Source organism: Sporothrix schenckii (assembly GCF_000961545.1).
Source record: "Sporothrix schenckii 1099-18 chromosome Unknown Cont49, whole genome shotgun sequence".
Classification (NCBI taxonomy): Eukaryota; Fungi; Ascomycota; class Sordariomycetes; order Ophiostomatales; family Ophiostomataceae; genus Sporothrix; species Sporothrix schenckii.
Window position 1 is genome coordinate 3,871,660 of NW_015971150.1, and position 14,259 is coordinate 3,885,918.

The following is a 14,259-nucleotide window of genomic DNA, read 5'->3' on the forward strand; positions in this document are numbered from 1 at the left end:
GTGCGCGTGTTTGGTGCGTGGATGTGTGAATTTGAGAAATTGTGGATGAGTGGGTTGTATGTATTATGCAATTTGCGGGTTTTGCGTTGCAAAATACGTGGCAGGGTGGTGCAAGTTTCTGTTGGGCTGCTGCGGGTTGAGTCGGTGGTCCGGGGTCCGTGATTTAGGGAGAGCTGGCAGAACAGAGGAGACGGATCCCTGATCACAGCAACGACAGAAACAACGTTGTGCGTTGGCCCCGTGCACCATAAAATGATGGTGCTCGGCGCATGACTGGTCACCACGCTGTTGGCCATTTGCGTTCTGTAGTAAGCATTCTGCTTGACCATCCCCGTCGTCATTCGGTCAATCGTGTCGACATCGTCGTCGGAGAGGACAAGAGGTTGTCAAGAATCGCGATGCCCGGAAACTCGCCACTATAAGGTCCTTTTCATGGACTCGGTCCGCCTTCAGAGTCGTCAGGGAGACGTGCGACGGCAAAACGGAAAGGACTGCCATTATACGCCCTTGATGACGTGGGTCCGCTCGGATTCAAGCTGGGCAGCGTTCTGCTCGTGTGCTGCCTTCTTGCACTATATTGGGGAGAAAACGGTAAGAGTCAGTTTCGAAAAATCCGTCACAAAGCTGAGGACATGCAGGGAGATAACATACGTCTTCAAGACCAGTGCACTTGTGGTCCTCTAGTAACCGGTGACGGCCGCAGAAGTGCCCGTTACAGAAACCGCAGTCGCCAGCAATGCGCTGCGCTGCCTCCTTGCACTCCTTGAAAGAGCACTTGATCTTGCGGGGAGCCATTCTGAGTGACCGACGGTAGAGCGAAGAAGGGACACAGAGATATAGACAGAGCGAAAATACGACAGAAATCGTTAAATTCGAAGTTTTGTGGTTTCAGGAGGGAGGAGTCGACAAGTAAACTGGCTCGATGATAAAAGAAGGCGTCGTGTTGCCTATTGTCGTTTGTACTCGTATCGCTGTGCGTTAGGCCGAGGACGATATGCGTAGGCGGTGGCGGCGAAAACGATGTTAGGTGGTGGTGGTAGTGGTGGAGTGGTGACCGTCGAAAGAGGAGGTTGACGAGAAAGTCAGAGATGTAGAGAAGTGAGAATGAAGAATGGAAAGAGGGAAGGAAAGGAAGGAGTAAGTCGGGAAGGAGGGAAGGAAAGGGGAAGCCTTGGGGGATGCAGTTGCATTAAAAAGGAAGGAGAAGGACAAGGAAGGGAAAGGAAGGAGGCAGGCGACAGGCGAAAAGGGACGACACAGGGACGGGAGTCAGAGAATCAGCGATGGTCGGAAACGCCTCACGTGGGCGTTACTGGGGGGGTGGTGGTAGCAAGGCCCGCCGATGGAGACTTGTCTTCTTTTAAGGCCCTTGCGGCTGGCGGTTTTGATGATTACGATTACGGAACGGGCGCTTTATGCCCATGGCGGAAAGAGGCGACCAGGCTGTGTAATATTGGCTGGCCTTGCTCGTTTGAAGTGTATTTTGGGAAGGAGCCGGGAGTCAGGGAGTGTGTTCGATACGGAAGCCGAAGATGGCAACAGACAAGCGCAAGGGCGAACAAGGGGAAGAGCAAGGCGCCAAGCGCTCCGTATTCAAAGTGGAAGGAGGCGGCGCCAATACTTGGTGTTGACTCGCGCGGACGGCGATGGGCCAGCAACGACAGCCTGGTGTGGAGGTACGACGTATGTAGCGCTTGTGTCATGGACAGCGTGGAATGGGGCGGACTGCGGTCGATATGGGCGCAAGTGGCTGAAAGGGATGTGGGTAACTTAGCACGACGGGCGGATACAGATACGTTGTGCTTTTGCCTGCTTGTGGAGAGGACGCAGGCCAGCCGAGCCAACCAGGGAAGGTAGGGCATCAGGATCAGTCAGGATCAGTCATTGTCCTTGCGAATTGGGGGTTGTTGAGGGTCCATAGCGCTCCTCGGGTGCTGGGGCCGCCATCTGTGGCCTGGCCGACGTGTTGTCACACTGTGGTCCCGTCAGGGAGGATCGCGCCAGCCGCAAAGAGCCGGCGGCTCGCGGAAGCTGCTGGAAACAGCGATTGAAACGGGCCAGGTCCAGGTGCCTTCACCTCATCTGCTGTAACGGACCTTCTCCGTATCATTAGCGCCTTCTCCGTGCTGCTACGATGACGCACTGTCTCTTCCGCGAGGCTCCGCTGTCGGGCCCAATGATGTGTCTCCCGATTGGCGATGGGGACAGCGACACCGAGAATGGCGTAGTTGATGTGCCTTTGTGTCATGTCGTGGAGGCGTCCAACTTCGTGATGGCCCTTGTTTCTCCTGACCTCGTCTCCTTTGTGTTTTAATCGAGACTTGACAAACAACAGAATCTCACGTGGAAAGGGACCTGACAGAGTGTACCTACAGGACAATGCAACTGTGTGGATGACAAAGTAAGACCTCAAGACCCTTCTCGTCGTCATCCGGGGTCAGGTCATAGGGGCCACGCGGCGTGGCCGGCGGGACCGACAGCACCTTGAGGCATTTGTGCTTGTGTGTCTTTGAGGCCTTTCACCTCTCGATTCGATGTGAGACACAGTGGGTGTAGGAAAGACACGGACTGTGTTTCCAAAGGGGGATAGCTGTGTTCAGGAAGAGAAACAGGCTCAAAATGGAGATTTGGAACAAAAGAGACGAGACGGCTGGCGAGACAGACGACAAAGACGGTAATTGCACGCCACGACGGCCATGACGGGCATGGTCTTTACCGTCCTTCGTCGTGACTTAGTTGAAAAGAACACGAGGGCCAGAAATATTAAAATAAGAAAACGGTGAGACAATACCGCACCAAATCAGAGAAAGGGTGGTGGGCTAGACCCGGCAGCCCCGTGGTGCATTTTCATTGCGGCTGGTTAAGCCATCTGTTGCAGGCGCCTGACTACGCCTTCCCAATGTTCCAGCCTGGTCACATGCGCTTGCTGTCATCTCACGCTAGAAAGGCTGTTGGTGTGATGTTTTGGCAGCTGCAAATCTGACAGTTGTTCCTGCCAACCAGGAACCAAAATGTCGCAGGTTACAATATGGTGAGACTGCGACCCGAAAGTGGCAGGAAGGCTGCCCATCGCTACAGAATGCGAGATTGGGACGAAATGAGAGCCCAACCGCTGTCATCGACACCACGTTGTATTTTGCGACACCACCTGAGAAACGGTGACAAAGCTGCTTGCCACCGTTTCTTTTACTGTCGTTTAAGTAAGGCGCTTAAATTGAGCTCAATTAATCCGTACATGGTCTTTGCTGTTGAGAGTGAAGTTAAGAATGGGTTCAAAGAGGAAAGCCAAGCCAAGCCGGCAAAAAAATAAAAATAAACGATGATGTCAGGCGCCTTACTACAAGTATTCGCTGTGCCGGGCGATAACGCGAGTCAAGTGAAGAGCCCTGCGAGGCAAAGGATTCAAGGTCTCTCGGACGAGTGAAGGAGGGGGCGCTGCCAATTGCTGAATACCATGAAAGCCAATGGGCATTCGATCCTCGCATGAACATGTCCTGTTGTTTCACTCATGTTCGTATTCCTTTTTCCTTAACGTCGTACTCTTCGTTCGTATCAACAGTGCTACACTCTTGCTTACACTCGTATATTGTTATTTCGTGTTTGCCCAGTCGGCGTCCCCGTAAAGTTTTATAAGCTGTATGATCCATGCATGCAAAAAAAGGGACCGCGTCATGGCAGTCGTGGGAACGGCGAAAACGGCAATGAACGGTCAAACAGCCAGTGTCCACAAGGGTTCTCGTCGCAAGGTCCGAACTCTGGGCGATGACGATCGCGGGGGTGAGGTGGGTTACATAAATAAGAGCATCATCCAGACACACCATAAAAGTCCTCGTATCTGTCCTTGTATCAGACATCTACAATAATACGCGAATGCTGATTGATGTCAGGTATTAGGTCCAGGAACTTATGGTCTCACAACCAGTCGGCATAATGTGGTAAAGGTACGTATTGACACCTGTAATTTCATTCAAAAACGAGCGGTTCCTATTTTGGTTGATTCACTTTTTATAATATCGCCTTTCCCAGTCATCCATCTCTACAGCTTCCGCATGTCGACAACAGCGCGGATGCAGTCGCCAGCCTTCATGACGTCAAAGGCCGGGTTGATCTCGCTCAGCGTCTTGCGGTGCGTGATGAACTCGTCAACCTTGAGGCGGCCCTCGAGGTAGTCGCCCACCAGGCCCGGCAGCTGGGAGCGGCCCTTGATGCCGCCAAACGCGCAGCCCTTCCACACACGGCCCGTCACCAGCTGGAAGGGACGCGTGCTAATCTCCTGGCCCGCCGCCGCCACGCCGATGATGATGCTCTGGCCCCAGCCCTTGTGCGACGCCTCGAGGGCCGCACGCATGACCTGCACGTTGCCCGTGCAGTCAAAGGTGTAGTCGCAACCGCCGTCGGTCAGCTCAATCAGCTTGTCGACAATGGTGGTGCCCTCGGGCAGCTTGGTCGGGTTGACGAAGTCCGTGGCGCCGAACTTGTTGGCCCACTCCTCCTTGGTCGGGTTGACGTCGACGACAATGATCTTGCCGGCCTTTTGTGCGACAGCGCCCTGCACGACCGACAGGCCGACACAGCCAGCGCCGAACACCGCGACGCTGCTGCCCTCCTCGACCTTGGCGGTGACGCGAGCAGCGCCGTAGCCCGTGGTGATACCGCAGCCCAGCAGGCAGGCGCGGTCAAAGGGAGCGTTGTCCTGGATGGCGACGACGGAGATGTCGGCAACGACGGTGTACTGGGAAAAGGTGGACGTGCCCATGAAGTGCAGGATGTCCTTGCCACGGGCTTTGAAGCGCGAGGTGCCGTCGGGCATCACGCCCTTGCCCTGGGTAGCGCGGATCTTGCCGCACAGGTTGGTCTTTCCAGACTTGCAGAACTTGCACTCGCCGCACTCGGGGGTGCTACGAATTGTCAGTATGGCTATTGGACACGCTTACGAGTGTCCAACAAACGTCAAAAGAAGGTTCAACTTACTAGAGCGCCACGACGTGGTCGCCGGGCTTGACGTTGGTGACGCCCTCGCCGACAGACTCGACGACACCAGCGCCCTCATGTCCCAGGATGATGGGGAAAGCACCCTCGGGATCCTTGCCGGACAGGGTGTATGCGTCTGTATGGCACACACCCGTGTAGTAGATCTCAATACGGACCTCGTGGGCTTTGGGCGGAGCGACCTCGACGTCCTCGATGCTCAGCTCCTTGCCAGCCTCCCAGGCAATGGCAGCCTTGCAGGTGATTGTCTACGTGGAAACGACGGCGTGTCAGCTGGCGTGTCTCATCTCGGTGTAATGGTCTTTGCTTTCTCGCTTCGCTCGTTTCGCTCGCTTACCTTGCCGACGGTGGAAGCCATGTTGGCAATCTTGTTGGCAGCGTCAATGATGTCAATTGGCGGGAGTGTGTGAATGCTGCTGGGATGTCAGCTACAATGGGTCGACGTAAAAAGTCTCTCTCACCAGCAGAAGGAATAAGGTAGAGATTTGGCAAGAATGTTAGGAGAGCTTGCTATATCTACCACGAGAGTAGGCGATGGGAAATCCATTGCGTAATTACCTCTTCCGTTCGAATTAGTATGACAGATGTCCCGTGTTTCGTTTGTTTCCCCTCTTCCCAATGTCTGATCCGAAATATCCTTTATTCTTGAGGGGAGCGAGTACAGGAAATGGGACTGAGAGGGGGAGATGATTGCTCGGGAGGCGGGTTTATTATAAACAGTAGCTTTCCAGCTGTCAGATGCTCCAGCTGCGGCGTAGTAATTCCACTGAAGTGTGTCTTTCAACTGCTTCCACGGAATACTACACGCGTGAGAATGGTCAAAAAATAGCGTGACTAGTCGCCCCTCCTTTTATCTGCTTTCCGTGCCTACCTTGGCGGAGGTGGAGTTCTGTCACTTTGCTCAGAGTTCTCGACTAGTCGAGGCCGGTTACTGGCGATGTTGCAGTTTGTGGTCTGGTTGTTGATGGTGGCTCTTGTTGAGACGTTAGTTGCACAACTGAGAGGCAAGAGGATGTGAGATTGAGAGCTTCTTTTCTGTGTTTTCCCGTCTCCCACCGCTCAGACAGGGATTCGAGGAAGTTGCGGACACAGCTGTTACAAATTCGACACGGGAAGCCACGACTGACAACCCGCCGACAAAATTCACAGAAGGTCCAAAGGTGGGGTTTCTTCCGGCACTTGTGATGTCAATTGCGAGGTGCTGCGACATAGGAGGACGGTTTTTTACTGTTGAGGCCTGTAGTAGCCTGTAGCTCGTGCCAGCATGCGCGCTTCCCCGCTGCTTGTGGCTTATGGGGGGGACCATGTGGTGCAGTAGCATATTTGGTGCAATACTTTCGGCGATATCGCGGCATGGGACAGCAGCCATTGTGCTAGGCTTTGGCGGGAATTCGGGATTGGCGCGCTATCGCAACCGCTGTCTTCAGTGCAGGTGGCAGGTTCCGGTTACCATCGTTAGCGACTCGATGTTCCTTCCTTTTACATGTAGATTAGAGCGGACTTGCAACCAGATTAGAAACAATAAAGACGGGAAGGAGACAAGGGCGCAGTTTCCTCAAGGGAAGAAAATTATGTGCTCTTCCAAAGAAGTAATGAAATAGGCACAAGCAACAACGAGGCTGTGAGTTTCAAGTCTGCCCTCGCTGACGCCTGCCTTTTTCAGAGGAAAGTTTTCTGAACCGTTTTCGGTTACCCTTTCGGGTTATAACTAGCGGGGAAGCCATGAATAGGATCCCACGACGACCCAACCTGCCCCTGGAAGCTTCCACTCTCCAAAAGCTGTAGCACATGCGGAGAAATCTCACCGGGTGAGAGTCTGTTGATGGTTCCGAAGAACGCCAGGCACGGACCAGACCACGGGTATCCAACACGGAATACTGCTTTGTGAATGGCTGTCTCTGCAGGAGCTCGGCAGAGTCATCATCGATTGGTTGAATGCATGTTTCAATCCGTCATATTTTTATTCCGTCTCGTTCTCGCTTCGATGTCTTCGGTTTAGTTCACAGAGTTGTCCATAGCTGCCCAGGCCCAGTCGAACAAGGCTACAGGTAGGACAGTCGCGCAAGTAAGTCCTAGGAGGGCTTACCAATGATGTCGGTCGTAAGTCCTTTCACGATGCCCGATAACCTGATGACGCCATCAAAGTTGCGTTTTGTGAGTCTTATTTACGATTATAAGAGACCACAAGTCCTGCATACTACGTCCGCTGACCTGGCCGTATTCCATCTCATGCATTCGTTCCCACGGCTCTATCGTACCATGCTGTGAGATGTTTGCCTATACCTTTGTCGATTAAAAGTCGTATGTTCGTCTGATTCGCGATGGAAACCGTTTTGAGCTTCACTGGAGCCACGAGGTCACAAACGTGGCAGCCTTATTCATCAGCCTCGCGCTGGTACGTCGTCTGTGCAAGCGACGGGTTCGACTCACCGGGCATGATTCCATAGGCAGGGAGGGGTGAAATTAACAACACGACTTAATGGCCAATCATTTCAATTCACAGAAGCGCCAGTAAACGACCGCCCTGTTTGCTCTGCCTTGCGCTCTGGGATCGATATTCTCAGACGCGCGACAGGGATAGACAACCTTGAAAAAAAAGGCCTGCCTTACCGCAAGTGTATTGGCTAGGCATTGTTGACAATTGGTTTGCCAGCAAGTTCATTTGACTACAACACGGGTGGGCGATGCTCAGCCTCACATCTAAGGCTAGCCGCCAGGGTATTTGAGTGTGCCTGAGGCCTGACCGTGCGTTCGTCGTATTAGTGACTAGAACCTGGTATGCTTCGGCGAGTCGGTGAGGATGAAAAATGAAAGAGGTGACAGAGGGTGTGAAAGTAAGAAGATATGCACGGCAGGACTTCGTAATGTATGTAGAACGTCATAATACAGCGTGTCAGAATACGACTACTTGGGAAGGAGTGTCACAATTTGAAAGTCATCGGGCATGAGCGACCTGTTCCAGCGGCCCGCTTGTTCTGGCCAATCATTATTTCCTCTTTGGGCCAGTAGGAGAGAGAGTGCGAATGATGATTGGCTTACCGCCTGACCTGCGTACTCGTTCAGTCACCACCTCCTAAGTATCATGTCTTCTATGATTTGCGGCCGCCGAACACAATTTACTGGTTCTCAAAGACGTTTCGGGAACAAGGAGAGAGAATGCGACCCAAGACCGAATAACCGGTGTCGCTGCACAATAAGTGTCTGAAGGGGAGCCATAATGTGGGGGGGGAGACTAGGCTGCCATGGCGGGAAGGAGCGACTTACACACTTCGAGGACGGCCTCACCTTGGGGTCGGTATTGACCATGGGCGGCTTCGCACTGCTCGTGTCGGTGTAAAACGGGCAAGGATGGCGAGCGAGGATGCAAACAGTTTGGGATAGATGCGTCATTTATTGTGTTTTTGGCTTTTTTTGTCATTCACTGATAAAGGCAGGTTCTTGGCTGTAGTAAATCGGCCTAAGCCGCCTTTCGTACAGCAAGGCGTCTACAACTTCGTTGGCTGAGCGGCTGTATTTGTCAACCTGGTTAAAGTCTCTTGTGTGTTTAGAGTCATCAGTGTCAGTCCAGGGTAAGGTGGTCCATGTGGCATCGCGGCGTCGATGCAAGGCTCCAGGTCCTATGGTTTTTCGAGGCAAATGCGGAGGGCTCTGTGATGGTTGACGCTGAGCAAATGAAAACTAGAGAAAATTCAACAGAGGAGATATCTAAACCTCTGGACCAATATAGCTGGAGTGTGACCCTCCACCACCAGCCGTGATGCGCGCATCGGTAATGGTGGACGTGCTTCGAGAGAACATCTGGCCAACGAGCATTCGCCTTGTTGCCTGGCTAGTTGACAGCCGTGTTGTATAGTATGACTGTTGCCTTTAGTGTGTCCTTAAAGTGCACATGAGCACGTCGCAAGATATGGCAACTTAACCGATAGAAAGAGAAAATAAATGGAAACGTGAAATGCGAGCACGGCAAAGTGAGTGCATGTACCGGCCGTTTTGCAGTGTTTATTTTCTCACTTTTACATCTCTGGGGCATACGCTTTGCTCAAGGCCTACAGAGTGCACCATAAAACACACAGGATCAGGACAGACAGGCAATATGCCAGTGCCTTTATGACTCGGTGGTGCATGGGGCCCATGCTCGTGTTTTGTGTTGCTCATAGGGCTGTGGCATCAGCACGTAAATTTCTCAATCCGGATATCAAATAGGGAGAACGAGACGCCAACAAGACAATGACTGTCGGACCGTCGCAAAGCTAGACAGCCTTGCAGCAGCTGTCCAGAATCACTCAATCCATCGGTGCCACGAGACTAGAATAGCCCCTGTTGCCTAATACGTATGAGGCAGATAGAATGTCTGTACGATGGACTACGGTGTACGAAACACTTATATGAGCTTATGAGTTCAGTTTGTGTCTTTCGTGCGGCAGTGGTGAACTATCACAAATACGCATCTAGAAGCAAAACGGGTCTGTTTACAAATTTAAATGACATGAACCCTACGATATGACAGGAAAATTGTGAATAAACATGTCGTTGCAGGAAGAGAGAGAGAGAGAGAAAAATAGCAAGAACCACGTCAAAGTACACGCGACAAAATGGGATCGGGTGTGTGTCAACGGTTGCCTCATAAAATGACGAACCAGCACATGGCAGGAGAGATACAAAGGGAGAGGAAAAGACGACGAGGCAGAGAGAGGCCTCATGTTGAGGCCAAGATATGGCCCGGGGTTGTGTGCAACCCACGTGAACCCTAACGAAGGCCGAACGAAGGCTAAACGAAGAAAGACGAAACAAAACAGGACGTGAAAATGAAAAGAAAAAAAGAAGAAGAAAGAAAGTAAAAACTCAATAAAAGCAAAAAAAAAGACGAAAGCACAACCGCACACAGAGTATGGGACGAATATACCTGACTTGCTGTAGACTTTCAGCGTATTCATGAGTCACCGGCACTACGTAAAATGCCAACACTTTTCTTTCTTGGACAGCAACCCCCCCCCCCCTCGTCGATTCCTTGTCAGACTGACTGCCAGTGAAGGTCAAGAAAAGCTCTGTCCAAAACGAAGCGATCAACAGCCTCGAGAGTTCCCCACTTGGGTGGAGAGGATGTGGAAAGCTTGCCGTGTTCCCAGGACCTGTGGTCTCTGCCTGTTAGGCCCTCTTGCTGTCCGACACCCATGAGCGTGTAAACCTCCTCACGGTCTCGACTATTAAAATCGAGGCATCCCCACCGTTCCTTTCGTGCAACGGTGGAATAAAAGATGAGTCGTGAAGACAAGACAAGAATCAAAGCACAGCCGAGATATCAGGCTTTGCCAGCAAAAATAGCCGTATCATCCGCCCCAGCTTCTGTATCCAGCATCCACGACATAATCAACAACACCATCCTCATCCTATCTTACGTCTCTCAACGTCCCAACGCAAGCTATATTCACAGCCTAAACAATAAGAAAACACGCAAGCTGCCGAACCCGGCCACCCGACATCCGCCACCAAAAAAAAGAAACAGGACGTGGCTGTATTTCTTGTGACGTGTCTTACCAGCACATCGGAGCAGCATATAGGACGGACGTATCGGCATACAGGTATAGCCAGCTCCTGCTCCCTCGTGCTTGCCCGAGGTCGCCGATATCAAGTGGAAACTGACAACACGAAAGCTGTTCTGTTCTCTTGAAGAGGCAAATTCTCAGGTTCGTGGGTTTTCTTTTCTCCTTCTTGTTCATTTTTTTTTATTTGTTCTAAGCCTTTCTTCTGTTTTCTTTCGAGTCCTTCCTAACTTTTCATTCCGCTCCCGCTCCCTATCCTTTTTGCTTTGAATTTGCCGCTCGCTTGTTGGGAGAAGTCGCCCTCCTTGGATCGTGTTGTTGTCGTCAACGTGCTAGGCACTGCAATCGGCGCCAGTCACTTTAAGCTTTAGCTGCCGACTTCGCCCCCTTAGGCAGACACAACCCCCAACGGGGGCCTCCTTTGGGGGCCTTTGCTGAGGCCCAAGGCCTGAAGTCCAGGCCCCACTCTCTACTTGAGGCTGTGTGTGGCTTGAAGTTGACTCAACTTATGGTCACGTTACCTGGTCTCTCACATTGTTTCGTCTTGGCAGTCGCTCTTTCCCATCTCCCACTGCTGACGAATCGTCCACGTTGACCTTCGCCAGGCAGTGGCGGAAACTATCCAAGCCGGGAAGCCGCGACGCAACGCCACCTCACACAAAAACACGACCCCTGTTCCGTGTCCGTCCGCACTTTCCCACTTTCCCATTTACTGCAAAACCCGCACCATTCCCCCCCAAAACCTCACCTGCAAAAATTGATGCCTTGTTTTTCTTCGTTTCGCTCTCCTCCAAACATTTACAACCTCAGGCTCCCATTATCACCACCACCTCCAACACCACCATTACGCACCACCACAGTCGCTGACCTGCTCATTGCTACCAAATAGCCCTTTTTTGTTTGTTGCCGCAGTCCAGACTCTTGCCCTTTACCCGTGTGCTCCTTCACATCCCAGCCGCCCTCGCTGTGACGGAGTGACAAACCAAGTCCAAAAAGCAGCAGACAGCTCGAAAGGCTCCTAACCCAGCTCCAAAAAGGTGTCTTTTTTCTTTTTTGGTTACGCCACAAGCCCGATCAGCAAACAACGCGTGCGCGGACCGCATTCACGACGACCAAGTCGTTGCACGTCACGTCGGTGGAAAGCTCTGGACGTCCGGCATTCTTCTCCGTTTGTCTTTGTCATACCGGCGTTTGAACTGTACTTGACTTTTTGAGCATACGCTTTCCGTGTCTCTCTTCGACTCTCACACTTCGCCCCTCTCTCGCACATCCTCCTCCTGCACGCTTGTTCGGCTTACTTTTTTCATATATTTTCTTACCTTTTTTCTTACATTTATTCTTACGCATCCTTCTACCACGCTATTTTGCTCTTGCTCCTTGTTCCATCTCACATCATTTCTTCTCTTTGGTTGGTAGCCTGGTGGATCGACCGGCTATTTTATTCTCGTTGTCACTGGTCCCCGGCTTCGCGTAAACGCCATCTCCCTCTCGTTTTCACGTTCACGTTCACGTTCACGGTCACTTTTCTTTTTCATTTTTTCTCTTTCATTTTCTCTTTTAATTTGTTCACGCCCCCGCGCGCCACTATGAGCATCGTGTTTGAGTCCAGGCACCGTTCCTTTCTCCAGGACGAGAACTATCCCAACATGGACCAGGCCGACGACGAAGTGGACCGGTACGGCGAGGCTGACGACAATAATGTGACTGCAGTTATGCACGACGTCGGTGACGTAAGTGATCTTGCGGCCGCCGTCGCTGTCAGCTATCACCCTCGCGAACAGTCCATACTGGCTTCGAGCAAGCCATCTCTCCTCGACGACGACACGCATCTCGACGTTGACGACGTTGTTGTGGGCGACGATAGTGTAGGCGATAACACACCCCACGGCCTGCCGAGCTCCTCCGACATGAGCTCCGCCGCTGCGGCTGCGGCTGCGGCTGCCGCCGCCGCCAACATTGCAGTCGCCGAGGCCGAAGCCGCACGCGTCGCCGCCGCCGCAGGAATAGCCGCACGGATGTCCGCGCCACGGCACAACTCGCACAGCACCTCTTCCGCCCAGACTCTCCAGCCCGCCTCGCTTGGACCGACTTCGCCACTATCGATCAAAGGCGCCTCGTCACCGTCGCCCGGCCCGACGACCACCCACGGATCCTACCGCATCAAGCCGATTCCCAAACCGGAACGCGACGTGCAGAAGAACAGTCAGGGGCTATACCAGTGCACGTGGCCTCATTGCACAGAAGAGACACAGCAGTTTGGCCGCAAGTGTGAATACAACAAGCACATGGACAAGCACGAGCGGCCCTACCGCTGTGTCGTCGACGGCTGCGAAAAGCTGCCTGGATTCACGTACTCGGGAGGCTTGCTTCGCCACGAACGCGAGGTCCACGGCAAGCATGGTGGACCGCGCAACCCGCTCCACTGTCCTTACCAAACTTGCAAGCGCTTCTCCGGCAAGGGCTTCTCGCGCCAGGAGAACTTGAATGAGCACATGCGCCGTGTCCATCTCAACCTGTCTCCCGGCACGACTTCCGCAACCTCGGCCCTTCCCATCATTGGAAGCAACGCTACTGCCGACGCGCTGCTGAGCCAGGCCAACAACGGCCTGCTGAGCATGAATGTAATTCGGTCACTGGCCGCTGTTCTGCCAAACAGCCCTCCTCAGAGCGCCGATGCCGGCCCCAACTACGACAAGAGCAACTCCAACTCCGAGAGCAACAACAACAACAATAAGGGGAACAGCAACAATAATGCTGCTGCTGCTGCTGCTGCCGCCGCAGCGGCGGCCAATGCCGTTGCCGGTCTGCCCTCACTGCTCTCCGACGACAACGACGATGCCAAGACGATGGAGAGCCTCGGTCTGCTGTTGCCCCGAGGCCGTAAGAGGACAGCTTCTTCGCTCATGGGTGACGACGAGGATGTGGTTGACGAAGATGGCCTCGTGAGCAGCGGCCACCTCGGCGACTACGGCAACCACAACGGCCATCGTAGCATCGGCAGCCACGATCTCCGCGAAGAGATGAAGAGGGTGCGGCTCGAGAACGAGGAACTGCGGCGGCAGGTCGAGCTTCAGAAGCGCCAGACCCTTGCCATGATGCAGCAAATCACGGCCTTGCAGCGCTCGGCGGCTGCGCAGCAACAGCTCAACGAGCTTAACCAGCAGCGCCAGCCGGAGCAGTTGGAGAAGTCGGTGCAGAACGGCCAGCAGGAGGGGCAGCAGCAGCAACAGCAACAGCAGCAGCAGCAGCAACAAACCGACCAGCCACAGCCACAAGAGCAGGAACTGGAAGATGTTCTGAGCTAAGCAATTTCGCCATCTGCGTTTTCGTATCGCTGCACCTTCGCCTTCTCCAAACTCCACCCCCCTCTTCGCCCCCATTCATATTTGTGTTTTCTCATCGACCTTGTACAACCTATTTGTTTCTTGTTTGTTTCTACTTATAGCGAGCTTTGACGTTCGTACTCCCCTATACCTGCACCTATTTTCTTACGACACATTTCCTCTGTCTTTCGTATCTGGCGGGACAACAGTGTCTGCCCGCTGTTGTACACGGCCATGCATGGAAAGGAGTTTACGCCATCTCACCATCTCTACTTTTTCTGTTTAAGGGCCGGCCGCCCATTGGTTTACAGCTGGCGTTTCGTTGCTTGGTATTATTCCCCTCTTGATGGTTTTGGTTAAGGCTGCTAGTTTGGTACATAGACGGGACACTTTCCATGGCCAAGGTT

At 53.0% G+C, this 14,259-nt stretch overlaps 5 protein-coding genes across 5 annotated transcripts; 2 read left to right on the plus strand and 3 right to left on the minus strand.

The window, feature by feature from the left end:
• Positions 1–497: 497 nt before the first annotated feature.
• On the minus strand, positions 498–795 carry SPSK_05728 (nuclear protein; the record flags this gene model as incomplete). The annotated part of the gene is made up of 2 exons (XM_016732466.1): positions 498–572; positions 652–795. 2 exons carry the CDS (start codon positions 793–795, stop codon positions 498–500), a joined length of 219 nt encoding a protein of 72 aa, XP_016583774.1.
• Positions 796–1,104: 309 nt separating this feature from the next.
• On the plus strand, positions 1,105–1,857 carry SPSK_05544 (uncharacterized protein; the record flags this gene model as incomplete). The annotated part of the gene is made up of 1 exon (XM_016732287.1): positions 1,105–1,857. One exon carries the CDS (start codon positions 1,105–1,107, stop codon positions 1,855–1,857), a length of 753 nt encoding a protein of 250 aa, XP_016583775.1.
• Positions 1,858–4,036: 2,179 nt separating this feature from the next.
• On the minus strand, positions 4,037–5,347 carry SPSK_05312 (S-(hydroxymethyl)glutathione dehydrogenase; the record flags this gene model as incomplete). Its single annotated transcript, XM_016732061.1, has 3 exons — positions 4,037–4,898; positions 4,972–5,237; positions 5,327–5,347. The coding sequence occupies 3 exons, from the start codon at positions 5,345–5,347 to the stop codon at positions 4,037–4,039; spliced, it is 1,149 nt and encodes a 382-aa protein (XP_016583776.1).
• Positions 5,348–5,974: 627 nt separating this feature from the next.
• On the minus strand, positions 5,975–6,358 carry SPSK_05683 (uncharacterized protein; the record flags this gene model as incomplete). The annotated part of the gene is made up of 1 exon (XM_016732424.1): positions 5,975–6,358. The coding sequence occupies one exon, from the start codon at positions 6,356–6,358 to the stop codon at positions 5,975–5,977; it is 384 nt and encodes a 127-aa protein (XP_016583777.1).
• A 5,757-nt stretch (positions 6,359–12,115) lies between these two features.
• SPSK_05159 (uncharacterized protein) lies at positions 12,116–13,834 on the plus strand (the record flags this gene model as incomplete). Its single annotated transcript, XM_016731909.1, has 1 exon — positions 12,116–13,834. The coding sequence occupies one exon, from the start codon at positions 12,116–12,118 to the stop codon at positions 13,832–13,834; it is 1,719 nt and encodes a 572-aa protein (XP_016583778.1).
• Between the last annotated feature and the right edge of the window lie 425 nt (positions 13,835–14,259).